Raw genomic sequence first — 10,966 nt, forward strand, 5'->3', positions numbered from 1 at the left:
ATAGTGTATTTTTCACATTCTACTATACTTTCCACACATATTATTTACTACTAGTAAGTACTTACACACTCAAAAATAAATAAATAAATTTACATTTCCTAAGAAGGAATGAATTAGTGGCACTGGTATTACCCTTTAAAAAGAAATAAGTGAAAAGAATAAAAAAATAAGCTCAAAATAATTATTTTTTCTAAGAAAGAGTGAATTAGTGGCATTGATATGACCATTTAAGATGAAAGAAAATGGGAAAAATCTAAAAGAAAATGTGACAAAAATTGCACCAAATATACATAAAAATTTGCGGTTTTAAAAATATGCTAGAATAAGCATATAAATGTGGAAGTTTTGCAAAAAATAAAAACCTAAGAAGGAATGAATTAGTGGCATTGGTATTACCCTTAGCATAACAAAAATTAAATAAAAACTAAAACATTGTCAAAATAATGAAGTTTTCTAAGAAATCATAAATTGGTGGTGTTGGTATTTCCCTTTAAGAATAAAGAACACTAAAATAAAAAATAAAAAAACTTGCACACAACTTTGCATCAAAATTACACTTTTATATAGTATGCAAAGAACAATAATAATTATATAGTAGTGAAATTTTGACACATATTATATTCAGACTCACCCAACATCCCAAGAATACTCGTGAAAATAAAAACCAGCTAATAAACAAAAGAAAAAACAGATGCAAAACACATAAAAAGGAAAAAAAATAGGAAAAACAAAGGAGAAAGAAGATGGCTATGTTGCGCTGAAACGGGCTTCCGGGGCCGTTAAGGAATTGACTGACCCGGCAATGGAAAATAATCCTATAAGACCCGAGTCGTACGTGTTCAAACTGGAGACCCTCTTCCCCCAACAACGGGGTCAGTTAAAACAAAAAACAGCCCAAAACAACATCCACACCAACACAGAAAAAGAAAAGATTTGCGAATCTTAAAGCTGAAATCAACGGTCTAAAAATCGACTGACCCAAAATTAATTTTCAGGTGACTTGCATGTAGCTAAAGTGACTTTCAGTTATACGCCAGATGTTATTTCGAACGAGGCAAGTCATTCTGACCCAACCATGCACGTCCATCCAATCCACGCTCCTTCGTCGACGAAATCAGCCGTGAGCCCGTGAGGGAAACCTCGGCCGTCTCGCGGTTCAATAACCTTCGGATGCTTCAGGGCCCCTGTGCCTGCCGTAGTTGAGGATGAGCTCATCCTAATGCAGCAGTGCAAAGCCGGCGGCGGCAAGCACTGTTCCTTTTGCATTTTTTTTTGAGGAACCACTGTTCCTAAAGCAGGGTGGATGGCCGTCATGGCGGGCATGGGCCAAGGGGGGCCCCGATCCTAGGAACGGTGGCAAGTTGGCGTCCTCTGCTTTTCAGCGTGTCTCCCTCCAGCAGCACCCCTCCTTTCCGTTCCCCTCTTTACGAAACTTACGCGTCCGTCGGATGGAGGACCAACATTATTATTCCCGCACTAGGGTGGGTAAGATAGATAGATCCCCGATCTCGCTGCGCCCTGGCCTGGCCATGTGGTGGGTCATCGTACCAGTACCAGATAGATCTCGCAGGTCGATCTGTTGCATGGTGGCACACACAGGCACGTACGCACGCTGTGTGCTGTGGCCCCGTCCAGGCGTGCGTTCGCATCCCTCACCTCCGGCCGGTGGGTGCCGCCCGGTGGTCCCCGCGCGTGATCTTCTGCGGCTTCTAGCAAGCAAACCTCTCTCGTGTTGCGTGGGTTGGAGACGACTTCTTTACGGCAGGCCGCGGACGTGATTGATGGGCGCTAGTCTAATAATCTGGCTCACCTTTCGCGGTTTAATTTGTCAGCAGGCGTCCGCATCACACCGGTGTGGTGAAGTGGTGCAATTGTGATTTTCCCTCACCCGCCCACCCACCAACCGTTTGCCCAGGAAAACAAACCCCGACTTTCTAAACTTGGGGGCGAAGGTGCGAGGTGAGGGCCCGGCTCCACCCTCCGCCACAAGACACGGCTTTGTGCTTATGCTTACGCCCGAGGGAGGTAGACGACGCGCACGGAGCATAATTCCGGCCGTGCATGCATGTATAATTTATATGCCTCGCGTGTGGCTACTGGAGTACTAGGTTTGCTAGGTTTATTACCACTTGGTGAACCACCGAACAACCAACTTGGCCAGCTGCCCTGTTAAATTCATGAGAACGCCCCGGTTTGAGTTTGATTGGCAAAGTACGTCGTGAATCCCTAGGCATTTACGTACTTACTCGCCTCGCTCCTGCAGACATGACGGTTGCAAGTCGCAACAGTGACCGGCGGAACGTGGATTGACCAATTCTATGTAAAGGATACATGAAATGAAAAATCATGGAACCAATTAGCTCCCACGGGGAAAATGGGGAGGGCGGATGATGTTGACGGGAACAGGGTCGACGTACGTCTGCGAGCTGCCCTGCTCGTAACTGGGGGTAGCTTTCACCTGCCGCTGTCGAGAGGGACGCGTATTAATATTGGGGAAAGGACCGAGGAGAGGGGGTGAAAGGGGCGATGGATGGATGGATGGATGGAGCCCGAGTCTAACAAGACAGGCAGCTGAGGAAAGCGACGGGAGACTGGACGCGCCTACGTGGTGCGACGGGGACGGGAAATGCTATGCCCGGACGCGGAAAGAGAGGCGCGCTGGGCAAGTAAGGAAGGAAGGCATGGCAGGGCAGGGAAGGGAAAGAAAGCGAGGCAGCGGACAGGGACGGGGCAGCGTCGCGTCACGGGCCACCCCACTGACCGCGACCGTCTCTCCCTCCCCGTGCCTGTCGCCTTCCATCCTTTTCCGCCTCCGCTGCTGCTTTTTCCCCCACCTCACCACCTCGCCGTGGTGGCAGTGGTTTCCGTGGTTAAAGGGGCATCCTGTCCTGTCCTCCCGTGGGGGAGTGCAGCCGCGTCGCGTCACGCCTCTCTTGCGTGGGTGTCTGCCCGTGAACCCACACGCGTCGACAGACCCCCTGTTCTGCCTCATCTTCACTTGCTTCCATCGCCGGGTCTCTTCCTGGGGGTGTCATGTCAGGCCGTAGAGATGTCGAGGTATGACAAGTAGTAGTAGCAGAATACAAACGGTTTACTCATGGAGATCAGCATCAGCAAAACAGTCACCATCGTCCATCAGCATCAGCAATGCCTACGACCGACGCAGAGGTCAAAAATTACTGATGCAACAGATGACACCAAGTAGATAGACCAAATTTACAACAAACTGAGCAAGAAGGTGCATCTGCAAACGCCACAGCGCAACAACCTCCACCTGCAATGGAGAAACAAGTCACGGCAAAATAGAGTATTTGCGCCACACAGAAAAGAAACCAATACACCGAAATGACAGGGTCAGCCACAGCAGATTATTAGTTCCTGATCTACTGATGCAACACTTCCCCGCAGGGCAGGATACATGTCACGGCTAAACCATATGTTAAAGCTGCAGATGTGCCCAGCAATGTCAAAGACAGTTGTTTATCATAAGAAACTTAGAAAAAGAAAAGGAAGAGAAGAACCACCGGGGCTAATTACAGCGGCTTGAGGTGTTTGAAGATGCCAAGGAGCATTACCGTTCCATCTCCAAACCCATACCCTCCTGGCAAAAACAGAAGCAAGCCTGGCAGATACAAAACTCTAGCAAAGCAACTGCTCAAGCTGAGGAAAACTGGTTCCAGGAAAGTATGAATATGGTTAACATTTACAGCAATTACAGCCATGTTTCATTCCTCCCACAATCCCATGTCGTCACAGACATGAATCCATGTGTGAGTTGTATATCCCAGCCCAGCAGCAGCAGGGTCACGCAGGTGCAATACAACGCCTCACTTCCACATGCAGTTGCCTCTGCAAACATAAAAGCACACACCCACTGGTTAATTAACCAAACAAGATAACAGGGTCTTTAAAGTTGGATTTTCTAGGTACAAACAAGCTCACCAGACAAAAGAAGTCGATGCGAGGTCTCGCCAAAGTTCTTACTGCCATGACAATTGCTTGTATGATGATCTGTCGGGATCCCAACTGCCCTCGGGTTCCTTCCTCTTTATTCCTACACCAGGCAATTGGTACATTCTCGTTTGCTCCTCCACAAAGGCCTGCTGTGGCGTCATCAAATTTTGTCTAACCGATGAAAGTATTCTTTCATCCTTCCCTTCTAAATCTATACTCGCGGGACCAGAATTAAGATCAAACCCTCCTGGTCTTTTCCATTTCCAATTACCGTCCAGACCATCACTACTGCTACCTTCAGGACGGTTTATTGCATATTGCCTCACATGTTGGGGAGGTAATGCACCCGTTGACCCAACAAGTGACGGGGCAATGGTTGGAAAGTATGAAACTCCGGCAGGTGCAGAATTGGCATATGACGTCGATCCAATTGGAAAACCTGCTGTCTGAAGGTGAACACTGGGGGTGAAAGGAAATCCTGCATATTGATATGCAGGAGGAGGGTGAAACACCATGGTTGGTGGTGTGGAAACAACTGGAGCCCTGCCTGAATCACTTCCAAATTGGCTGCTGTCTGCAGCAGACGCAATCATCCTCTGGGTTCCAGATGCTGTTTCAATTGGATAAGGCTGTTCTCCTCTAGCAGGCAAAAACGATTGCATAGCTACAGGAGCATATGGGTTGGCAGAAGCAAACCATGGTGACATGTTATTGATTTCGGTGCCGTTCATTCGAAGACCAGCAACTTGAGGCAGGAACGGTATGCTGCTAGCACCTTTAGATGATAGACTCCTTTGTGCAGGCTCTGTACTAGCTTCATCAAGGCTTGGTCCATTATTGAGATCAAAGAAGTTCTTTGAGCCATTCATACTAGTACTCGGTAAACCTCCTGGCAAAGATCTTGCTGGCAACAATGTGACTTCAACTCTGTTGGAAGAGTTTGAGATAAACTGGTTATTCTCGGCAACTTCATCAGCCCTATTCAAGTCAAGTTCAATGCCAGCGCTTCGCACGGGACCATCGCGACTTCTACTGTTGCCAGATTCAGATCCAACTGTCTGAGCAGAACTCTGAGAGATATCATCCTCAAGAATCTGGTCATCTGCTACATTTAGATCAATGTCAAACGCGGGGCGAGACCGCTTCCCAGCAGCATCAGTTCCTACAATATCAGGTGCAGTCAGAGATGCCCCCACAACCTTGCGTGGTTCTGCAGGACGAAATGCACTTGTAGCTGCTGAGCCTTTCCACCCAGCCTCAGGCTTCACTCTTAGTAGATTCTCAGGAGGAACAAAAGGTCCTTTAGCTGGAGCTGCTACTGTTATTGGGGCAGGCAAACCACTTAAAACAGGTGATACGAATGGAGAAAGACCAGGTACATGAATCCCAGAAGTACATATAACAGGAGAGGTAACTGGCTCAGAGTGATTCCCTTCATCCCCAAGTTCATTCAAATCAAAATCAAGCTTACCAGTAACATTTGGTTTGGCCTGGGCAGCTATAGAAGAACCCTCACCTGATGAGACAAGATCCTCTTTTGCACCGACATCATCGCTCAGTTTCTTTGGACTCTGACTTGCATCATGCTCAAAATCCTGAGATATGATAGCTTGAGGTTTTACCTGACTACTGGATTCACTGGAACTATCCTTTGATTCTTTATTCCCATTCGGCACATCAGCTGGGAATGCAACTAGCTTGTTAACATCAGCTGAAGTGGAAGAAGGCTGTTCCTTTTCGTCCTCTTTCAGCACTGTGTTAACACCCAAGACTTCAGCCTTTTTGGGAACAAGAGCCAGTGGACACACTGAAGACTTCAAATCCAATTTACTACCATCGCGTGTATCCATGGCTTCCAACTGATCTCGTACAACCCCAAGCGGCTTTTTATCAGTTTGCTTTAACAAGGCATGGAGCTGTTTATCAGGGGCAGACAATTGCAACTCCTCAGGAGGAAGCAATTCTGACGTGCGATTAGAAACAGCTGAATTGCATTGACCACCTAAAGCAGTGCCAATGACATCAGGGCTGCTTATGCGACCATCTTCAACTGGCCCACGGCTGGAACATGCATTACGATCTTGACCTGCAGATGAATGCATATTAGATTTCATAAAAATGTCGATAAAAACAGAAAGGTAAAGTAAAGTATTTATCATCATCACCTTGTGAATCAGCCCCAGGTACAGGAAGACACTTGTTTGCGCAACCCTCCGCTTGGTTTTCAGTCTTCGCTGAAGATTCTACGGCATTACAGTCTGTACCATTTTGAGGTGACAGCCCAGTAGATGTTGTGGTTTTGTTGTCGTGCAATGATAGGTGAGCCCTCTGGTTACGTTCCTCCTTGGCAATCAAACAAGGATCAGCTTTCTCTTGCTTCACCAAAATGACTTTCTGAACATCTGAGGAACCTTGAAGCTGAGAAGGGGCTATGTCACATTCTACTTTCAACTTCTCAATGCTGTCACCTTCACAGCCCACTTCATTTGCAGATGAATTTCTCGGTGAAGCTGACGGAGAAATTAAGTCGGATTTAGATATTTCCCCAGCGACACTGGCAAGAAGGTTCATTGCGGTATCATCTCCAGCTTGCAGAGGAGGACCAGCTTCAGAGTATTTTATTTCAATTAAAGCATTCATAGGGTTGAATGAGTTCCCCTTGGTTTCACTTGAACAGATTCCTTTCTCATTCACTTGCGACGAACTTGCAGGCCGTGATGCACATGCCTCCTTAACAGCTTCTTCAGTATTCCTGTTGCTCTCCAATGTAGGGAATGCTGATTTATCACCTTCATCAGACCCTGCAACCCCTTTTATCTCATTGCTATGCCAAGACTCGGCATTTGCATCAGAAGCTAACTCAGGTCGAGAATTTTCAATCTTCATTTTCACCCGCCGACCATTCTGTTCATGCTTATCTACAGGAGATGAAGATCTACTCCCAGTGACAGACGGGTCCTCAAATGAGCCTCCGCTCACACTTCTAGCAGGACTACGGCTAGGATTTGGAAAGCGGACAATCAACCTATGGCCATTACTGTTATTATCAGAGGGTGTGTCGCCTCCTTTTTCAGACGCCATTCCAGATTGTGATGATTTTTCCTGGAACAACGAACGATCGAGTGAGGTAGATCTTCCTGCAGTAGCTTCTTTTTGTATCCCAGAACCAAGACGGACACTGTTTGCCCTTCGATGGACGCGTGAAGAGCTCCCGGATGTTTTACTAGCATTGCCAGAAGCAGCAGTAGAACTTCTCGCATCCTCCTTCCAAGGAGAACCAAATGTTCTTGCATGATCACTGGAGCATGAGTGACTGTTGTTCAGTGATTGGCTTGAACTGCTGCTTTTCTCCTCTTTCACTGTTGGCAACTCAGAACCACCAGCCGATTTGCTGGGTGGATCCTTTGAGTTGGTTGCAACATTTGCGGGCTGCATGTGTTGCAACTTTGAAGAGCCAGAAGTGAGCAGATTCGACTTCGTAACAGCATCAGATGCACCAGGTTTAGCCGTCCGAGATACTGGGTTTTTCGGACTGGCCTCACTTGAGGCGCTTCGTCTGTTTCCACCATTAGAAACTTCTGCAGCGCCCCCTTTCCCTGACCAGGAAACAGCTTGACCAGATACTAAAGGTTTTGCTTCATTTGACTTCATTTCAGCATCAACACGCTTTTTCCAGTTTTCAACAAGACACTTCGCCCTCTTCTGTATCTCAGCACTTTTATGGCTACGCAGATGATTGACGGATTTCCCGATACTGCAACTCTGCAAGGCATTCAAATTGATAGGCAATCTTGAGAGAGCACGAAGCAGGGCCATGAGAAATTCTTCAACACGCTTATCAGTTTCTTTAGGACTACCCCCTTCACCAGACTTCCCCTTGTGAGTTTCCTGAAGCCACTCATTCAAAATAGGAAGGCCCCTTAGCTGCACAAATCTCCCGAGGCAATCAGGACTTTCTGTAGCTGAAATAATATGTGCAAGCGCTACTCGACCACCAAGGTCTATCTTCCGTTCAGTTCGATCAACTTGCATGAACTGGACTAGCTTCTCGACTGCTTCAGCGTGAGGAAGCCCACCTTTGTCTGTGAACTTCGCGATAAATTTTGCAAATGCATGCTTCATATTTTCTGCCTTTAAGTTCCCCAGTTCACCTTCTTCGACCTTAAGGGGACGATCACGGTCTCGCGTAGCTGGATCAATTCCTTGCTCAACTCTCTCCCTCTTCTTTCCTTTAGATAAAATACAATTTTGTCCATCATCCAAACCGGACTTCTGCTGGGCAGATGACGGACTATTTAGCCGCTTCGGTGAGCGTCCACCTGACTGTACTGCAGCATGCATTTCTAACCTTGTTCTATGCAGAAGTCGATTTACTTCTTCCTGCCGTTCCTGATTGTAAGACGCACACATAAGCCACAGAATATACAACACAGAAAAAAGAGGAAGGTAACTATAGCACTTACATTAATATAGTCTTTGTCGGTAAGCCACCATAAACACTTGTTGTCAATATCATATACACGCCGACACACAAATGAAGAAATTCCGGCTGGCAGCTCAACACCTTTGCGTAAAAAGGCAACTTTGCAAGGATGTAGTAGAGAGACGGCAGATGTCTCGTCCTGGTGGAATGAATAGAAGATCTCGTTTGGTGCAGCGATGAGCTGTATTGCCTTGTTAAGTTTGACGTCAGCAGATCTATAGAGCCAACTTACACGTAACTTGGGAAAGCCTTCTTCTTTTTTCTCAATCCAGCGTATCAACCCAATGAAAGGAGGAACATCAACAGCCTGAAAAAGTGCACAATCTCCAACTCGAAATTCACGCCCGTCCTGTAAAGCAAATTTGTACTTTTGTTAATTGTCAAGAAACATAAACATCTTCATGTCACGAGGATAACGCTGAAGGAGAAAGTGTAATGCTCGGAGAACACGTCAAAGCAAGAAGCACAGTTAAGCATAACTGAACCAAAAATAGAAAGAAAAAATTAACTCTCCATGCAGCAGCCAAACAGCTAAAAAGTACTCCCTCTGTCCCATAATGTAAGACGTTTTTCGACTCTAATGTAGTGTCAAAAAACGTCTTACATTATGGGACGGAGGGAGTACTAAATAAGTAGTTGATTATCTAAACGTGTCGGGTTGCAAAGGTAGCAAACATTAGTGTAACAACATATATTTCCTTAAGCTGCCAAAGGCGGAAAAAACGTTCCAAAAATATTAATGCCAAATATGTTCTTATAAGGAGATACTCTGACTCAACAAATTAATGCACGTCAAGCATGTAATAAAACATTCATAATCAAATTGCAATGGCTTCCAGAAATGGATGATACCTAACCGTAGAGCACAAAAACTGAAATTTCCATGATGAATTTTAGGCAATGTACAATGCTCACAACCAAGTCTGAGGTTTGTTTTCTTCATTTCTCCTATTTTCCTTGTTTAAATGGAAGATAATTCCTTATTGCCACCTTGTATTAGATTAGCAAACAAAAAAAAGCAACCAGCATATAGAAACAGTTGGCAAAATACGTTATCTTAATGAAAGTCGTGAACACGACACGACTTGCACCCGTAAACACCTTCAAATGGTATAGCTTCACTATCCAATACGCCAACGATACACTCCGAACAATTCTTATCATGCAAGTAACAAGGCGACATCTTTGACACGCTTTTACATGTGGAGTGCCAGAATTCTCACAATGAGGTACCAAAATCCAACCATACAAAACAACCCTCATTGCACCATTTAGAAGATAGCCTGGCCATTACCAAACCAAGCGCACAACCAGCCCGGCACAGATGATGTATATGTAAACTCATCAAGGAGCTTCACAGCAACGCGAGACTACGGTAACCTCTCAACCAGGCAACAAATTCTAGTTACTTTCCATAGATTAAGTTTTCGAAGCAGAAATGATGGCCATCGGATGATGACTTGAGCAGCAAACTGAATTTGGTCTAAAATCTGGCTGAGCTTAGCAAATCCCAAAGTGGTATATCCACCAAAGTATGAGGCACCTTTAGGAAGGAGTCTGCTGAGGGCGGACGGGGTGAATCGGCGGCCTCCTGCTTGTGGGGTGCCGCCGGGGGAGTCGTCGGTGCGGGTGGATAAGAGGTCGTCCGGAGCGGTGGAAGAGACGAGCGGGGAGGAGGAGGAGGAGGGGAGGCTGGTCCCTTTGCCGGTGGTGGAGCTGCCTCTACGCGAGTTGCCGGCCACATGTGCCGGACGAAAGGACGCCGGTCGCCGCACCCCTCACCGCAGCCTTGGCGCCGCCCATGCATAGCCGCGCATCTTCCCAGCCGCCGATCCCTCCTGGCCGAGTCCTCCCGGCGCCGCGCTGCACCATCACCAGATCACCGCTGCCGCAGGCGCCGGCGGTAACCCTAGCTCGGATCCGCGGGGCCTCCCTCCATGCGCCTCCGGATCACCCGAATTCGGCCGATTCCGACGCAGCGCCTGCCCGGGGCCCGCGGATCGGGGCTCGAATTCGATCGGAATCGGCTCCGGCCGCGGGGAGATTTGATCGGGAATTCGGGGATTCGGGGGCGTCCGGTCCGGGAGCGGGCGGGCCGGTCTCGATCTGCGGCGGGGCGGTGGCGACGGTGGCGAAGGGGGGAGAGAGAGAGAGAAGGAAATGGCGATTTGGGGGCGGATTTGGAGGAGAGAGATGGTTATATGGAGCACGGCACGGAGAGACGGAGATGAGGAAGGAAGAGAAAGAGGAGAGCGGATGCGGGGGGAGAGAGAGAGGAAAGAGGCAGGGGCATTTCGGGCATTTCCCCCCGCCCGCCCGCGCACGAAGATCCCCTGCGCAGCGCGGGGCGCCGCGCGAGGCCTGCGCTGCTGCTACGTGCGGTCGCGCTCCGCCCGGCGGGTGTCGCTGCGCGGTGGGGCACTGTTGACTCGCGGTGGGCGGGGGCGGGGTGGCCGTAGCGGTTCCCGCGGGCGCTGACGTGTCTGTGGTGGGTGGACTCGGGCAAGTGGTCCGGCCCGCGCGCGCCTG

The 10,966-nt window shown here is 48.1% G+C and overlaps 1 protein-coding gene across 1 annotated transcript; it reads right to left on the minus strand.

The window, feature by feature from the left end:
• Nucleotides 1-3,509: 3,509 nt before the first annotated feature.
• LOC119317880 lies at nucleotides 3,510-10,698 on the minus strand. Its single transcript, XM_037592382.1, has 5 exons — nucleotides 9,981-10,698; nucleotides 8,418-8,786; nucleotides 6,120-8,343; nucleotides 3,943-6,040; nucleotides 3,510-3,849 (listed from the first exon to the last, which is right to left on the minus strand). The coding sequence occupies exons 1-4, from the start codon at nucleotides 10,242-10,244 to the stop codon at nucleotides 3,981-3,983; spliced, it is 4,917 nt and encodes a 1,638-aa protein (XP_037448279.1). The 5' UTR covers nucleotides 10,245-10,698; the 3' UTR covers nucleotides 3,510-3,849; nucleotides 3,943-3,980.
• Between the last annotated feature and the right edge of the window lie 268 nt (nucleotides 10,699-10,966).

The sequence above is a fragment of the Triticum dicoccoides genome, chromosome 6A (genome assembly GCF_002162155.2).
Source record: "Triticum dicoccoides isolate Atlit2015 ecotype Zavitan chromosome 6A, WEW_v2.0, whole genome shotgun sequence".
NCBI classification, from domain to species: Eukaryota; Viridiplantae; Streptophyta; class Magnoliopsida; order Poales; family Poaceae; genus Triticum; species Triticum dicoccoides.

Coding starts and splice junctions, on each gene's coding strand:
- LOC119317880 (XM_037592382.1), bottom strand. CDS start 10,244: ATGCATGGGCGGCGCCAAGGCTGCGGTGAGGGGTGCGGCGACCGGCGT. Junction 8,344..8,417: donor CCGACAAAGACTATATTAAT/GTAAGTGCTATA, acceptor TCTTACAATCAG/GAACGGCAGGAAGAAGTAAA. Junction 6,041..6,119: donor ACCTGGGGCTGATTCACAAG/GTGATGATGATA, acceptor ATTCATCTGCAG/GTCAAGATCGTAATGCATGT.